This window comes from Citrus clementina, unplaced genomic scaffold (assembly GCF_000493195.1).
Source record: "Citrus clementina cultivar Clemenules unplaced genomic scaffold, Citrus_clementina_v1.0 scaffold_5, whole genome shotgun sequence".
NCBI classification, from domain to species: domain Eukaryota; kingdom Viridiplantae; phylum Streptophyta; class Magnoliopsida; order Sapindales; family Rutaceae; genus Citrus; species Citrus x clementina.
In genome coordinates, this window is record NW_006262201.1 from 25,310,790 (window position 1) to 25,328,397 (window position 17,608).

General features: G+C 33.4%; 3 protein-coding genes across 6 annotated transcripts in view; 2 read left to right on the forward strand and 1 right to left on the reverse strand.

Moving 5' to 3' along the window:
• Positions 1–17,608, reverse strand: part of LOC112098074 (disease resistance protein At4g27190-like) — a 90,102-nt gene that overhangs the window by 70,418 nt on the left and 2,076 nt on the right. The window contains exons 2-8 of the mRNA XM_024183678.1: positions 16,506–17,608; positions 16,323–16,396; positions 15,705–16,196; positions 15,402–15,554; positions 14,077–14,439; positions 13,360–13,881; positions 12,326–12,919 (exon numbers count right to left, since the gene is read on the reverse strand). The exon at positions 16,506–17,608 is cut by the window's right edge and continues 1,587 nt beyond it. Of these exons, the coding sequence (XP_024039446.1) occupies positions 12,326–12,919; positions 13,360–13,881; positions 14,077–14,439; positions 15,402–15,554; positions 15,705–16,196; positions 16,323–16,396; positions 16,506–17,608 (3,301 nt within the window). The remainder of the gene's footprint in view (positions 1–12,325; positions 12,920–13,359; positions 13,882–14,076; positions 14,440–15,401; positions 15,555–15,704; positions 16,197–16,322; positions 16,397–16,505) is intronic.
• On the forward strand, positions 5,355–9,031 carry LOC112098331. Of its 4 annotated transcripts, none has more exons than XM_024184401.1 (5): positions 5,355–5,721; positions 5,997–6,113; positions 6,607–6,720; positions 8,426–8,549; positions 8,961–9,031. In XM_024184401.1, exons 1-5 carry the CDS (start codon positions 5,653–5,655, stop codon positions 8,966–8,968), a joined length of 432 nt encoding a protein of 143 aa, XP_024040169.1. In that variant the 5' UTR covers positions 5,355–5,652; the 3' UTR covers positions 8,969–9,031. The 4 variants fall into 4 exon arrangements, with proteins under 4 accessions (XP_024040169.1, XP_024040170.1, XP_024040171.1 ...); XM_024184402.1 differs by lacking the exon at positions 8,961–9,031 and adding an exon at positions 7,578–7,638 and having other exon boundaries at positions 8,426–8,797; XM_024184403.1 differs by lacking the exon at positions 8,961–9,031 and having other exon boundaries at positions 6,607–6,777; positions 8,426–8,797.
• On the forward strand, positions 9,957–11,408 carry LOC112098332 (protein ENHANCED DISEASE RESISTANCE 2-like). The gene is made up of 6 exons (XM_024184404.1): positions 9,957–10,004; positions 10,144–10,188; positions 10,273–10,413; positions 10,615–10,710; positions 10,809–10,910; positions 11,072–11,408. Exons 3-6 carry the CDS (start codon positions 10,297–10,299, stop codon positions 11,177–11,179), a joined length of 423 nt encoding a protein of 140 aa, XP_024040172.1. The 5' UTR covers positions 9,957–10,004; positions 10,144–10,188; positions 10,273–10,296; the 3' UTR covers positions 11,180–11,408.

Consider the following 17,608-nt stretch of genomic DNA (forward strand, 5'->3'; position numbering starts at 1 on the left):
CACTGGAGTTTGCGGAAGCTGGACTTGCGGAGAGTGTGCGATTGTTCCATGCCCAATCCGAGCGGACTTCATCCACTTCCGCACGGACAACGTGTAGTTCGTCCTGAACAAAACTACGAAGTTTTAGCAACTCATCATGGAAAGATCAAAACTCACCTCAGAGAGTGTTCGCTTACTCATGGATGAGAGCTTTTGTGGCCACCGTGAACTCGGCGTATTCTCCCTTGAGACCGTCCACTCTTCCTTCCAATCCCTCGAGGCTTTCTTGAGCGGCGGACAATGCGATTTCGAGAGTGCCTACACGAGGCTCCAACGCATCCACGGATGGGGCCTTGGACTTGCCGCGAATCTTGCCTTGGGCGCGTTCTCCCTCTCGGCCGCGGCTTGGTTCCGGTGGAACATCCACACCAACAACACCCTCTTATGCTACGTTCGAAGGGTTGGCCATTGCTTCGTGAGCTAACTTGTGTGCGTGCAAACCTTAGCTCTGATACCACTTGTCACGGGATGAGTGTTTTGCGCAGCTAACCCGTGCGGCACTTAGACAACTTTGCCGATTGTTGCTAAGTAAGCCTAGAGCTTCTCGAACAAGAGAAGAGAGCAATTGAGCCAAAGAAGAAACTTGTATTGCACAAAGAGAGATTACAATGCTTGTTGCTTACAAAGCTTGTTAGATACAAATGCCTAATGCCATCCCATATTTATAAGGGAGACTTGCCAAGCTCTAGAGATTCTAGAGAATTCTACCCACTATCTAGAATTTACATGTGCTGGAAAGTCATAGAGAATTCTAGAGTATTTACAAGCTCACATGTGCTAGAGTTTCCTAGAACTTTCCGGAATTGGGTCAAGCTAGCACTCTTGGCCTTGTGTTGGCTCTCTAGCCCGAAATTGTGGGCAATTGGGCTAGTGAATTGGGCGGTCCGCAACATTTAGGTGGGATATGGGAGAATTGTCAAGAGTTCACACCAAGAGAAATTAATGATAGGCCTAATTTCGTTGTCAATTCTTTATTTATTTATTTTATTTTTTTATACATTATTGTCTTGTTGGCATTGTTTTGTAAAGATATAAAAGTACAAGTAAAATATTAGGGGAAGTAAAGTAAAATATTGGAGGTGTTGCTAAGTTACAGCTGCCGTAACTTACAGTTCCTTAAAAAATAATGTAAAAAATTTAACACGTGGTGGGACCCACATTATGTTTGAAGAGGCCGTAAGTTATAGCAGTTGTAAATTAGTAAAATCCAAATATTAGACAATAATACACATTAACAATGCATATAATTTGAGTTTGATTTTTAAAAAAATTATGTGAGTATTACCTATCCTTAAGACATTAATGAGAATATATTTTAATTTTAAATAATCAAAATCTGTTTAATCATAATATGTAATTCATACATTGCATGTTAGATTTGTTTGGATTTTAAGTTGTTGCTAATAAATATTTATGTTGTGAAAGTCGAATTCAATAGCTACAAAAGCAGAGATAATGGTATTTTATGTAGTTTTTAAGAATACAAGGATAAGACCATAACGCATGAGATAGTGTTATTTTATATTAAAAGACCATAACACATGTATTTGAGCCATTTATATTGAGGACACATATAGAGCGAAAAGTGCAGATCCGGCCGTAACTATTGTGAAGCTTTCCTCAAGTATTCTCATGCACGCAGACCTTAGCTGGTCAAGTTTTCTGATTTAATATAATCAATTTCCGCGCAGTACTAACGACAGCTTCTTTGTAAAGCTCTTCAACCACAAGCATTTCTACAAGGCAAAAGACTAGGACGTGTCGGAATGAATATCAATAAGGGAATGTCTTATGAATTTAGTTTATATCCTAATATAAGACAATCAATAAATATTAGATGCAATCTAAGGGCTAACATTTGATTGATCATTATACGAAAAAAAGGTACAAAAATACAAAACAGAGCTGATTGATGGCCTCTCACAGTCAGTTATATGACAAAGTAGCCACCACAACAAACTTGAACTTGGCTGGAGGTCTCATTAGCAGTATACCTCCGAACTTAAGACAAAGACTTTAAAATGCAAACTTATGGAGCAATTTAAGCACTGAAACTAATAACAGTACGGTATTAGCAATTGACCTCTGCTTTTGCTTAGACAAAGGTTCTCATCACAATGGATTCATTAGTTGCCCTTGCCTCACACGTTTGGATGCTAAGGGGAAAAAGGAAGTTTGAATTAGTCAATCTCATTTCTAATGGCATTCACAGAGAACCTATAAAGCAAAAAAATAAATAAAAATTTTCATGTTGCAAGTGAGCTCGTTTTCAATCGATTTTTATTGATCATAAGAGATCATGTGGCCCACCTTATTTTTATTTTGGATCCATAACCCAAAGCTGGCCCAAGTTCTGATTCCAGAATCATTTGTCTACAAAGTGACCTCATTCCGGCAATTGGTTTATGCTAATAGCACGTGCAATTTTCATTTTCTTCTTTTTATTAATTAATTTCATCATTATTATTTGCTTATTAGTTTAAATTAATTAATTATATTGTATTAATGAAATTAGTCTTTCATTTTCTTTTCTCTTTCAATGCACAAAGCCAAACAACCATTCTTTCTTCAAATACCGAAGAGCTCCTGACTACGGCTGTCAATGCTTCTATATTTATGTGCTGTGCTGCAGCACTCTTAGCGAAAGCTTGAATGAATGATTAAAGACAAAAGCTTATATAAAAGCAGATGCCGGAGGCACTCAAAAAGCATTTGAGAGAGAAGCTAAACAGCAAATCATCAAACGCACTTCAATGACTTTGATTTTGATTTTTGTTTCAAAAGAAGTAGAAAAGTCCATGGGTCACGATAACTGCTTGTCCTCTGCCGTGACCTCATTGTCCGCTGCTAGTGTCAAATAGATTAATCTTTCTAGTAGATTAATATAATTTATAATTTTAATTTCAGTATTAATTTTTAAAATGTTAGTTGTTATATTTATTTTAATGATATATCTATTTTTAGTATAAAAATTTAAATAAATATTTAGATTAAATAGAATTTATAATTGATATAATATATCTCATGTATTAATGATATTTAAATTATTTTAAATAATATTAATCCTAACTTAAAATTTTATATATTTATTTTAATGTTATGTTTCTATATATTATAAAATTTAGTTTAATATAATATAAGATTGTAAAGTATTCAAATATTTTTTAAATATTAAAATTATTATAAAATGTATATACTGTTACATTTTTAACATTGAAGTCAATCTTTTTTAAGTTAATAGAGTGAAAAGATATAATAATAAAAGGCTATGTAATCTTTCACTTGCACATATTCTGTACTCTCTGGAGCACGACGGTAGGAAACATGATTACAGATGTTAAATTCGCCTTTTTTCACAAGTTTATCAGCTTCGTTTGCGGCCTCTGCTGCTTGTTTACCAAGCTTGTAACGAGAAATCAAATTTGGGCACAACCCTTTGAAGCAGAATATCTTAGCTCTATCTTTATCATCAATGATGGATTTTGCAACCCCTTCACTGAATTCAGCAACTCTATTTAGCCAGTCTCTGACACCCTTATAAATCTCATCTCCTTGTAGAGTAGCCTCTCTAACCAGTGTTTGCACCCTTTCTCTTATATATTCCAGCTCCTTCACTCAATCTTTTAGCCCATTTATGTAGCTCTGGTACTCGAACACATAAGATATGTGCCGCATAATCAGTTCGAATAATGCTTTTGAACATTGTGATACAATGCTGGAAAAAGCAGGGAGACACCCTTCTGCAGCCATTGCTTGTTGCTTAACAATATATATATATATATATATATACAAGTGTCAAAGAAAGGAATACAAATAAATTAATATGAACTAGAGAGAAAGATAGAGAATGAAAAGACCGCCAACAATATCGCTATATTGATCTTGAACCAACTAATAATTAAATAGAGAATTTCTTTTTCTTTCTTAAGGATCAGAGGTTTTGCTATTAGCAAAAAGGTACTTCAAGGGTCTGAATAAAAAACCAACCATAAATTATCAAAAGCTAGTAAGAACACAGACGTAAACAATGAACAATTACTTAAGCCAAACAGACCATGATACAAAGCAAATCTAATAAAATGACAAAGAAAGAAAGAAAGAAAATACAACAAACAGTATTGAAGTGTTGATCATGAGCCAACTGATATTTAAACAGATTTTTTTTTTAATTTTTAGTCTTTTCTAAAAGGATTAGAGTTCTTGCTATTAATAGAAAGGTTTCAAAGATCTGACACTATTAGAAAAGTATTAAATAATGACAAAAATTTTATGACATATATGGTTGTATCTCGAATGTGTCATAAAATTATGATAGATTCATAATATGTATTCATATGCCCAGAATATATGATATATTCATGACTTATAACTTAACCGTAGTAAATAAATGATACATATAAGTCATGATTAAGTTTTGTGACCTTATAAGATTGTAAAACAGTGTCGTTTAAATTAACGACACCGTTCTGTATAACTTAAAACACATCAACACTTCAGCCAAATTTTGGCGGGTAAAAACCCATTTAGTCCCTATATTTTAAGATTAGTATACATTTAGTCCCTATATTTTTAAAAATGCCTCGAAACGTTCCTGCCGTTAAAGTATTGATACCCCTACTGTTACTTTTTATTTCTTTTGGCTTACTTTTACAATATTATAAAAGTGTAATATTGTAAAAGTAAGCCAAAAGAAATAAAAAGTAACAGTAGGGGTATCAATACTTTAACGACAGGGACGTTTCGAGGTATTTTTAAAAATATAGGGACTAAACAGACACTAATATTAAAATAGAGGGACTAAATGAATTTTTACCCAATTTTGACTAAGCGTTGAATAAATCCCTCTCTCTCCACTGGCGACTACAACCTAAAATGAATCAACTCTGAGCCTCTCTCTATAACACTATATAGAACCCTAAACCTAAGAGCATCTCCAAAAGGCTTTATAAATTTTACTCTTTAAATATTTATTTGCTTACCTATGTGGCTAATAGAAGAGTGAAAAAATATATTATCTCTAAAAGACTTTTCAAATATAAATGAGTTAATATTATTTTAATTAAATAATTATTTTTTAAAATGAAAAGTCAATAATAATTAAATCATCTCTCTCTTTTTCCAACAAAAATAATAAAATATAAATTAAAAAGAAAGAAATCAACTCTCTAAATTTAAAGAGATAGAATAATTTTTTATTTAAAAAATTTTAATTAAAATATTTTATAAAACTTTAAATGTTGACTTAACTTTTCAGACAGCTAATAAAATAAGAAATAAAATCTTATTTGAAAAGTGTTTTCCTTATATTTTAAGTCTCACATTCGCAACCGACGAAGCTGAAAAAGTTCCCCACATATCAAAACCACAGCGAACTGCCTCCGACCCTACGGACCCAAAAAAATTTATTGTATTCCTGCTCTTTCACATCAATAATTTTTTGTATTATTCCATAACCCAAAAGCTTTCCTCTGTTTCAACTAAGCGAAAATTTACATATTAAAGCCTAGCTCAAATTCCTTTTTTCAATCGAAATAAAACGTAGCCCCAAAACCCTAATTCACCACACCAATTTATCTCTGCCCGGTATTCATTTAAACCCTACCTCGCGGTTCAATGTCATTCAATACGATTGCAGATGCCGTTTCAACTTGTCATTTAGTTATTGCCATCCAGTTCTCTATGGTAAGCCTTAACCCTAACAACTAATCGACTGTGGTAGCACGTTGCTTGTTAGGAGTGGGGATACATTATTTAACTATATGAATTGGGTGATGTTAGTGATTCATTCCCCTATTTGTCATGAATTAAGATTTGTGTATAATGCTAGTCAGATTGCTAAAAATTTCATATTTTGTATTGTTCCAGTTGAATTTCTTGCTTGTGGAAGATAAAACAAAAGTTCAATTTCATGTTGATTTAATTCTTCTTTTTCTTCTTTTTTTTTTTCTTCTTTATAGTCACGCTCTGGCTTTGGTGCTATGCTTAGTGCAGTTTATGGTTTCAAGATTAAGTCACGTTTATTTGATGGCATCGATTCCATCGTTGAGGATTGGATTGTTGATCAAATGCACATAGTAAGCTCTTCTTATTTTATCTCAGTTTTAATTTTCTTTTATTATCTGCCTCTACCTGAAAATGGACGTGTTTTACTAGTAAGCATAGACTTTGTTTATTTAATTGATATTTTAATTTTATGTATAAGAATAGAGGTTTATTTTGGAAAAAAAAGCAATAAAAAAACAGACTCTGTTGAAGCTAATTAGTACTGAATGTTTTTGGTGGTGCGACCAGAGGTGGAAACAGGGTATGAAAATGTGTTACTAGTGAGGTTGCTGCTTAAGATGAGAATGCATTCTTTTCAAAAATCCTTGGTAGGTGTGATCTAATTATATTTGATGGAATATTAAATGGCTAAAAATCTGTCATACGTTCAAACTTTGTTTGTGTTTGGAAGAATGGTGTTGACTGTATATTCGTTTGGAAGAATGGTGTTGATTGTATATTCATTTGCTTAGCCTTTTGACAGATGGATTTGAAACTGACGACAAATGTGATTCAATTTACAAGGTTTTCGAGGGGCTCACAGTGGAAGGGATATTGAAGAACTGGTCTAAGATAAAGCCTATGATTGTGAAAGATTGGAGTGAGAATATAAATGCTCGTTTAAATCTCTTTGGCAAGGTCAGAGATGAATGGATAGATAAGGATTTATTTGACTACTTGGACTGGTGCTAATAGGTATTTTAGGCAAGCTTTTTGAGATAACACTGAGCAAGTTATACTACTAGTTTGCACATGATGATCAAAACTCTCAAAAAGTAAAATAAAATAAATTATTAACTTTTACTTATCTTTTGCATAGCAATCAATGTGGTGCTTGTTCTGTGACAACTTTGATAATCTACTTAATTATTGGTTAGCATTTGGACCAAAAAAGTTCTTATGATTTACATGTTTTGTAGAAATGCATGAACCTTAAATGTGCTGATCAGGGAGTTTAATTATTGCACCTTGAAATTCATTTATTGTTAACTAATTGGCTTTCCTTTGCATAAAGCCGCTTATAAGGCTTGAGTGGACGTCTTTATGGGCATATTATTTGTATTTCTATATGCATGCCTTTATCACTTAATGTGCTGCTTTTATTTCTTTATGCATGCCTTTATCATTTAATGGCCAGCTCCCTCTCCTCTTTTGTAATTTGAATAGTAGTATGGGCCTCCATTTTACAAATCTTTAACATTTTTTGCTGTAAATTAATTTTTCTTTCAAATATTTTGGAGGTCATTGGAATTCCTGTAGGTCTATTTACCAGATTTTAGTATGTTTAAGGTTTTAATTTTGCTTAAACTTTAATTTTTCTGAAAGATTGTAGTATTGATCCTTAAAGAAAGATCATGCTACTTCAAATTATTTTGAAGTGTTGCCAGTTATAGCCTTACATAACAAATTCCATTTGTCTGGAAATTTATTGATAGCTGTTACAGCAGCATATTTTATGACTCTACTTCTTAGTTATGTAAGTTCATTATGTTTAGGTCAGAGGCAGTCAGCTGTGGGGAATCGATATATACACAGATGACTTTGATCTTGTTGCTGGTATGTGGTTCTATGAATAATTGTGTTTGCCTCACTGTTTTTGTTTTATGAGATCTATAATTGATCTTGGGATATTACTTTCTAGTCCTCATGCAAGCAAGTTACTACCTTCCCACTGCATCTCCTCCTTTATCTGCTATTCAAGAGTTGCGTGCCATAATCTGGTGTTACCTCTGCAAGATTGTGAATGAATATAATGCCTCTAAATTTATTTTATACATAATGCTGATGCTGAATAATATATTGTAGCTCCTGTCATATTCTACTTTGACTTTTTATATTCTGTTTCATATAAAAATCTTATTCAACTTTAGTTGTTCATGAGCAAATGTCACATGTATAAGCCCAAATGATGTTTAAAGGTAGCGCGGCTACCTTTAGTTTGAGCTTACAATGGATGAAAAAGAAATTGAAACTGATATTTTGCTGTTTTTCTGATTTTTCAAAGTATTTTAGATCCTGAGTTTTGTTTGGACTTGATGGTTATAGATTGTGTCTAGATTTGTTAAGTTGTTTCCAACACCTCGTGCCAAATGAAAGCACAATCTTTCTGATTCAGATGTCTTGTTAATTATGCTTCATTTTTTCGTTAAAGATTGGATGGTTGCATGGATTGATGGAGTTGGAGTTCAACCAATAATTCTAATTTTTTGGACTTAAAATGCCTTTTTCTTCTGTATAAAAACTTTAGTAAGTGCTATTGAGTTGACGGAGGTTGAATACTTACAGGTTGTTTCACACTTTTTAATAGTTTTACATATATGAATTTCTGTTTTTTGAATTGCAGAAAGGAGGTGGAACTATTGATTTGGAGCCTTATCTTACTCACTCATCGACAATGGAGCCTATCCTCGCTCCCATGGCAGTGGAACGGACAACAACTACTAGGGCTGCAACATCAGTTGGTTTGGGTCTGTTTTGAGTTTATTTTCATTTATTTGGCTATGTTTTGATAGCGAATTTTGATATGTCAATATAATGTGTAATTGTTTTGGGTTGAGCTGGTAATTATGCTGGATTAGATTGGTTTGGTTTTGGTGCTTCTCTGATGGAACTCTGCTTTTTTTAGAAATTTTGAATGTAATATGAGACTACATTTAGTTTAATTTAACACTGCATCTAGTCTAATTACTAGAAGTGTGGCATTTGGTTTGGTTTATCCGATATTCTCCAGAATTTCACTTGCATCTGGTTTTGTTGCATATGTTTGCTTGCATTTGATGGCAGTAGCAGACTGTTTGGTTTTGTGACATTTGATGGCAGTTTGGTCTGTTCTTGGTGTTGATTTAAGATTGTTCCTGTTGTGCTGATGTTAATTGCAGGTGCTTGAATCAGCTAGGGTTGCTGGTTTATTCAGATGGTTGACTCAGGCGTTGTTACTGGTTAATTCAGGTGGCTGACTCAAGTTGTTCATTTAATGTTAGGAAGCAAACTAAGAATTAATGAAGTATTCATTTAACTATAATTATTGTAGTTATTTTATTTCATAACTGAATTATAATCTATGATACTTGTGAACAAATTAGAGAATTTTTATATATGAATTATATATGTGTGTGTATGTACATTTTGCTATTTATATAATAATTTAAAGAATATATTTCAATTCCCACAAAAAAAAATGGCTCCAATTTCAATAATTCCCGCCAAATAATTAAATTTTTTTAATTTACTGCCAAAATATATCTTAAAGAAATGTTAGTTATTCTTGCTAGATTTAACAAAAATAATTTGTAGGATTAACATTTAATTAAAATAATTAAATAATTTTATTATTCCAATTAAATATGTCATGTTTATACGTCATACAATAGTCATGAATGGGAAGTATTAGTTACATATTTTTCCTTGGGATTTCAGGCAAATGAAAAAAAGATTGAGAATGGTTTCAAGAGGACAGGTGGATGATAAGTATTCATTTTTGTATATTTGGTTAGGGGATTTTTATGGTATTGATCTTTTTTTTTTTTTAAATTTTCAATTAGTTGCAGCCTTAGAGGAAGAGCAGGCTGATCAAATTGATTTGTCTTGTTTTTCGGGCAATCTACGACACGATGATCGTGATAATGCTCGTGACTGCTGGAAACTTTGTGATGGAAATAACTTTAGAGTTCGTAGCAAGCATTTTTGTTATGACAAAACAAAGGTTCCCCCATATTTTGTTTGTTTGTTATGGTATTTATATATCCTGCATAGGCTAGGTAGACAGGTTATGATGTAGTTTGGTTGGCTCTTCTTGTGCTTTGTGCAATTTGTAACTGCAGATACCTGCGGGAAAACATTTAATGGACCTTGTTGCTGTTGATTGGTTCAAAGACACAAAGAGAATTGACCATGTAGCTAGGCGTCAAGGCTGTGCTGCACAAGTAACTATTCTTTTCTTTTTATTTTTCCTTTTCCATTGATGCATTAGGAGAAAATATTGCCTGTGAGATACTTCAATGTAAATAACTTCTCATGGTTCATTGAATCTATAACACACTGACCCTCTTCTAAAAAACGTAGGTTGCTTCTGAAAAAGGGCTTTTCTCACTGATCTTTAATCTTCAAGTAAGTTTGTTTCATTTCAGAAGGTATTAAGTTTCAAACTTATTGTATTGGGAGGTTGTATAGTTGTAACCTAAGCATCTGCAGGTTCCTGGTTCGACACATTAAAGTATGGTATTTTATTTTGTCACAAGGCAATTGGTTATGGGATCACTTTTGCAACGGTTTGTTGATGGCGATGATGAGTTTCGCAATAGTAGGTTGAAACTTATTCCATCTGTTCCTAAGGTATCCATCTTGGCCTTCATGTATTAGGACTATATTAACGTATACTTACCCTTTTCTGCATGGTACACTTCAATTTGTCCAAAGAAGGCATGCATTTAGGTGTAAATGTATTGATGGGTAGTACCTTCAAACTTCATGTCCTTTTTACCCTCTTGAATTTGTTTTGCACTTGTTCTTGATTTTAAGCACTGAATCATGCAGGGGTCATGGATCGTGCGCCAGAGTGTTGGAAGCACCCCTTGTTCATTAGGGAAAGCGGTTAATTGTAACTATATTCGCGGTTCCAAGTACTTAGAAGTAAATGCTCTTGGAATTTCTATAGTACATGAGATGTTCATCTTTCAAATAGCGTCCGATACCATTAACATGGTTTAACATTGTTCATCTTTTTGTAGATTGATGTTGACATTGGTTCTTCTACTGTTGCTAATGGAGTTTTGGGCCTTGTAATTGGTGTAATTACGACATTGGTGGTTGACATGGCTTTCCTTGTACAGGTATGTATGATTGTTTTTTTCCCCCACTTCTAAATGGACACAAGGGAAAAGACATGATTTTGAGATATTGCACTGCAATTTGCATTTTTGCATACTTGAATGTTCTCAGAATAGTATAATGCTTCGTGTGTGTCTTCTTTATCTTGCTCTTCTGTATGCAGGCAAATACTACAGATGAATTACCGGAGCGGCTGATTGGTGCTGTACATGTTTCTCATATAGAACTCAAGTCTGCTGTTGTCCCAAAGTTGGAACCAGAGATATCATGACTCTGGTTTCATTTCACCTCAACTGTGTTTTTTTTTTTTTTAAATTAAAAAAACATTTGTTTTAGGTATACATACATGTATTTTGATCCCATTTTCATGGGAATTTTGCATTAAAAAATGAAGAATAGTGAATAGGAAATTTCTTGATTCTTTAGTTACTATTTTTGGTATGAGTGTAAATAGTAGTAAAGTTGGTTTCTACTCGCAAACAAGTGAACTGCTCGATTCCTGAGTGGTATCAACCAGTTTCCAACTTTTTAATATACACTAATTGTTATTGTTTAATAGCTACTACTATTAAAACTCAACAGCTGACAAAAATACTTAAAAAAAATGATTTTACTTCTTTCCACGAGATCTATAACATGGTCTTGACTTCACGAAATTCTTTTAATTTAAAACGTGCTGGTGTGAGAAGGTCAGTTTGACGGATTAATTCTTTTTTAACAGTGGTCGAGATAATTTTACTATACTCAAAAATATTCTTATTCTGATAGTGCCATAAATGTTATGCTGTTTTCTTCGGCTAATGGTCTTCTATCAAGAGAGGGTAGAAATCAAATGCTTAAAAGACCAATTGAAGGAATAATACAGAAATTTAGGCAGAATCTAATCGAATATTGCATGAAACAGGAAACATCAATTCAAGTCCTTTCTTAAACGGAGAATGCATCAAACAAAATCCAAAGTGTCTTGCAAGTCTGTAGCATGAGCAAAAAATTATTCAAGTACAGAAGAATGAGCAAGCTAAATCATGTATAAGAGATTGGTCTGGTTCGGGATAGCTTCTTCACTGTACCTAAAGGGTTGGCTCAATCTCTTCTTTAGAATTCTGCAGATTTTGTAATTACTCGTGTAAGCAAGCATACATTGCCACCATAAGAATAATAAAGCTAGAGTAATGATATGACCACCACCTCTCGTGCACAAACAATATTGTATAAACTAATGAGACATAATATGATTGGTTAAACAAAAACATTACATGGCCCTCATAATAATAATAATAATAATAATAATAATAATAATAATAATTATTATTATTATTATTATTATTATATATTTTCAGTCAACCAATCATATTATATCACATTAGTTTCTATAAAATAATTAGCTAAATAGCACCAAAACTTAATTGATACTCACCATTTCATTGAACAATTTTTTTATGGTGTCATTGAGGTTGCCTTCCCAACATCCTTCATCATCATCATCTTCTTCTTCGGTGACGTTCACTTTGTTTAGCATTGGTGTGTCTAAGAGTCCTTGAGAGAAGATCTTCATTTTTGGACACTGTCTCACAACTACTTGTTTCAAGGACGGGAATTCAAGAGCGTAATTACCTAAACAAAAGCTTGTTAGGCTTGGCAAACAATCAAGTCCCAAGTACTCCAATTCCTTGAAAACATTGCAATCTTTCGCTTCTTCTCCAACCTGCAATTGTATGATTTGTTCTATCATTTTGCAATCAGCTATCATCATTCTTCCGAGATTCACTAGATTTTTAGATGCTGAGAGCGTCAACACATTTATCAACTCGTGACACTTCGATACTTTCAAAGCCTCAAGATTTTCCAAATGCCACGAAGGTGGTACTAATTTTTGCAACTTACTACATTCCGATATTTCCAGCCTTTCCAAGTTTGCAAACGCTTTGTTGGATTCGTCATTTTCCTTCCAGAGATGCTGCACTTTGTGTAATCCAGACAGTCTTAAATTCCCCAATTGAGGGAAAGCAACCTGAAAATCAACAAAATTAAGTTGTAAATGAAAATATGTATCCAATCTCTGCAGTCTTCCCCTGCATATTTTATGGACAAGATTAATCACGGCATTTTATATTTTATTTCCAAATTAGTATGCTTTGCACTAGGATCCCAAATATAAGTATCAAATCGATTACCCTTTGAAACACATAAATGAAAACTGATACTAAATCCAATATGAATTGATAATCAATACTATAAAGTTACCAGTTCATCACCTCATGTTACCAGTCATCAAAATAATTTAGGACTTTTTTAATTTATACTATAAAGTTAGTTAATAACTGCGGTTATATTGTTAAATCATATATAAATTAAGACGACGTGCAAAAAGATGTCATTAAATTTGATTTGATTATAATGAAATTACATATGTGCGAACGAAAGTGAAGGGAAAATAATAATAATGATTACCTTTTCATCGAAGAGATGTTGTATTTGATTAGCTACCAAGAGGTTCTCTTCTGATTTTAATTTTTGAGGTTCCTTATTATCTGCTGTCATGTGCAGTACAAATGTAGAATTGGATGTGAATGTTTCCATATCAGGGCAATTCTCAATAATTAGATATTCCAACTTAGGCAGTTCAATTATATTCCCAGTGAAGTTGCAGAATCTTTTGAGTTTTGGAAGATCAATGAGCTTTAGGCTTAAAAGCCTAGGAAACAGGGGGCCTATATGTTCTTCCTTAGCACTTAGCTCTTCCAAATGAAGCACCTCTTCTAGTGAATCACAATTCCTCACTGCCAGCCATTCCAAATTGTTCAAGCACCGTAGCAGATTGGCAGGAATAGCACTCGACATATTCGTGCTGTCATCCACCACCAGCTCCGCTAAATTGTTGAAGAATCTGACAGGCAGTGCTTGGCCATGCCATATTTCTTGCAAGCGTGGAAAATGCGAGAGTTGCAAACGGTTTATATCAAGGAATCCAATCTGCACAAACCAAAACAATTGCACCAGAAATATACAATTTTTTTTTTTGAAAGGCATTATATATATACACATTAAACTTACATTTTTTGTGTTTTAACTTCTAAAAATATATATACAAGGGAGGTGTATATGCTTAAATGTGCAAGTGAAGGGAGATGCATGATGAACAATTTGGGTGAATTGATTAACACATACCTTTTCGTCATAACACTTTTGTATAGTGGAATTAAGGTTATTGCCTTCCCAATGGTGTAGTTCACCCTCTTCCTTTTCAGTCACTTGCACTTTGCATGGCTTTGGAATGGATAATATTCCCTGAGAAAAAGTCTTCATGTTCGGACAACGTATCATAGAAACTCGTTCCAATGATGGGAATTCAAGAGTGTAATTCTCCAAACAAAAGCCGGTAAGTGTTGGTAAATAATCAAGTATCAAAACTTTTAATTTGCTAAAAGCAATACGATTCTCCTTCACTTCTTCTCCAACATGTCTTATGATTTCTTCTATCTTATCACACCACGATACATTAAGATTCACCAGACTACTAGGAATTCCAACCTGAAAATAAGCAGAGAGTGTGTGTGTGTGTACGTTAAAAAAGTAAAAATGTAAGAATATCATTCAACAAGGTTCAAAGTATGTTTAAATCATACAATTATACATTTTATAAACATAACAAACCATGAAATGTCTACTAGATAATTTTTTGTTAAACAAAAAAGGCAACAAGATAAATAAATAAATAAAAGCCAAATAAACAAAAGATAATAAAAATGAATTTACACTATTTAGTATTAGGAACATAGAAAGAATTTAATGCAATTTCTAAATATTTTAGACTTATTTTGCATCTTGACGCCAGTTTTTAAACAAAATTTGCAAATTTCAACTATTCCTTTTGGGAAAAAAAAAATCAACCAAAATGCCGCTTTTTCCCTTTTTCCTTGGTCCCTTTTTTTTTATGTATATTTAATTTTGGAAACAAAATTAAAGTGGATCTTTATTAAGTACTTCTAGACTCGAGGAAATTTCTTTACAATCAAGGATCAGTTGTAAATAATCATGAATTTGTGGTTAATTAATGGCATAATCAGTTCGTAACTAAACAAGAGATATTAATTAAATTTGAAGACTTTTCTTTTCTTTTTTTCTTTTTCCAATCGAAATGTGAAGAATTAAGGACAAGAGAAATATATAGATGAATTTGTGAACCTATAAGATGAGTGACTATCCTTTAATTTTTGAAAATTGTACTTATTAAGATATGAGCATAAACAATTAAATTGAATTATATTATGCTGTTGAATCGTGATTAAAAAAATTACATTGTTGATTCTAATGCTGGCGAACCTAAGAACTGGACTTAAAATGTAGATTTGAGAGTGGTGGTTCGAAGTACAATACTTGAAATAAATAATCAGTGGCTGAATATCATTTGTAAACCCAAAAATGGTTAAAATATTGTTGGATGTAATTTGAAAAAAAAAAAAAAAGATTCGAAATGAATACAGCAACCTTACCAATGGAGGAAAAATATTCATTAGGTTATCACACCCAATTATCTCCAAATTCTTCAATTTGCTGAAAGACTCCGAAGCAAGTTGGTGGTGCCATATTCTTCTCAAATTATCGATCGACCTAATATGTAATACCTCCAACCTAGGAAGTCGTACCTGGCAGTTAAAGATTAAATAACTAATTAATCAATTAATGGCATAATCAATTGATAACTAAATTAGAGGCGGATATTAACTAAATTTGAAGACTTAAGGAAGAGACAAATAAAATATTGTGACTAAAATAAATTTAAAAAAAAAAAAAACCTTTTCGTCAAAGAGAGGAGGTTGCATTTCAAAATGAATGGTGTCTTCTGGTGAGCTCGTGGAGATGAATCTTAACATATTACTGCAACTCTGAATCTCGAGCTTTAGCAAAGAAGGGAATTCAACAACTAAATCTGAATGAATATGTCCCGTATTGGCAAAGCTTGTTAGCTCTGGAAGCCAATAGAGCCGCAGGAAGTGTAGTTTAGGAAAAACCTTTAATTCAATCAACTTTCCTTCATCTCTTCCTAACCACCCCGTCGTGTCGACTACCCCTTCCATTGACTTACAATCCCATATTTGAAGACGTTGGAGTTGCAAAAGACTATTAACCATAGAATACGAAAACAGATACTTCATACGATCACAACCGAACACGTGCAGCTTTGTTAAATTTTGACAACAGTACATTCCTTGATTATGATCGGCCCATAATTTTTTTATGTTTCTTAATCTCGTGAGATTCAATTTTTCTAAGCTCGGAAGAATAACCTGCAAAGAAAACCCGTACATTTTTGTTCCTTCAAGTACAACCGTCTAGTATAATATTCTTTTCATGATCGAAGATTAATCGTGATAATAAATTAATCAATTAATTATTGAACGGAAAATTATCACCTTTGGAGCAGGATCATCATCAGCAATGATTTCGTTGAATCCCAAAGAAGTTGTTGGTTTCTCCCTGTCGGGTCCTATAAACAAACAAAAACAATACACATAATTAATCTTTGTCGGTTTTTTTTTTTCAAAATAATTGAGGCGAAGTCCATAAATCCACCAACACTTAATTTCAACACTTACCAAAAATCATTTCCAGATCATCGCAAAGACTTATTAATACTTTTTGAAGCCGCAGTAGGTTTTTTGCCATGGAGAATGAGAAAAGATGCTTCAATTTGTGACAGGATTGTACTCCTATAATCCTTAAGTTGCTGAAAGATTGATCTTCTGTGAGTTGGCTGTCACATATTGTCTCCAAATTGTTCAAATAGCTAAGAAACAATGACTCCAGCAAGGGAAAGACTGTACAATGAACCCGTCCAACTGAACCGACAATATGCAAAATCTCAGAACAACTTTCTACACGAAGATGCTTCAATCGTGGAAAACCTTCCCCATCATCTAATTCATGAACAACATTCTGAACACCCTTAAGTTCGTATAGATTGATATCTTCAGTTTCCTTCAGTAACATTTTCATCCCATAATTCTCCAAAAGACTGCTAACATTTTCTAGCCCATGGAGCTTCATCAATCTTGATGTTTCAGAATTAACGGGCCAGATGTCCCACACTTCTCCTATGCATATCCTGTATCTTGACAATTCCACAAAGACCAAATCCTGCAGCAGAATTTGGGCATCCCGAACTTGTATCTCCAAAGTAGTTAGCTTTGACAACCCCTTCAACTCAGCAAGACTGGCGTTACTTCCTCCTTCAACCTTATCCCACTGCGAAAAGCTGTCACCCATATATAGTTCTTCCAATCGAGAAAATTTTGATATGACATTTGGTGCTATCACCATAAGGCTGCTACAATTGCTCAAATCTAGCAACAATAACCTCGTCAATTGTCCAATTTCAAGGGGTAACTGCTTAATGTCGGAATCTCGAAGGCTGAGAATCTCTAATTTCTTTAGCTGTCCAACTATTGCTATATCTTCTAGTCCGCAACTATCTAAACACAATGTTTGAAGGTTAATGAGGCGACCAAGTGATGAAGGTAATGAAGAGAAAGGAATTCTAGTAAGACTTAAAACTTTGAGTTCTTCTGTCCCTTCAAAAAAGAGGTCAGAAATTTGCATAGAGACGGGCGCCATGCCCCTTGCTATTAACAAAAATAACTTGAGTTGGGGACATTCCAACCTTTCGGGAAGCTCTTGAATATCTTCGTAAGGTAAAGAA

Excerpts from the sequence above, each read along its gene's own strand:
- LOC112098331 (XM_024184400.1), top strand. The coding sequence starts at position 5,653 with ATGTCATTCAATACGATTGCAGATGCCGTTTCAACTTGTCATTTAGTT. Across the intron at positions 5,722-5,996 it reads TTGCCATCCAGTTCTCTATG|TCACGCTCTGGCTTTGGTGC; the intron begins GTAAGCCTTAAC and ends TCTTCTTTATAG. Across the intron at positions 6,721-8,425 it reads GTTTAAATCTCTTTGGCAAG|AAAGGAGGTGGAACTATTGA; the intron begins GTCAGAGATGAA and ends TTTGAATTGCAG.
- LOC112098332 (XM_024184404.1), top strand. The coding sequence starts at position 10,297 with ATGGTATTTTATTTTGTCACAAGGCAATTGGTTATGGGATCACTTTTG. Across the intron at positions 10,711-10,808 it reads GCGGTTCCAAGTACTTAGAA|ATTGATGTTGACATTGGTTC; the intron begins GTAAATGCTCTT and ends ATCTTTTTGTAG. Across the intron at positions 10,911-11,071 it reads ACATGGCTTTCCTTGTACAG|GCAAATACTACAGATGAATT; the intron begins GTATGTATGATT and ends TTCTGTATGCAG.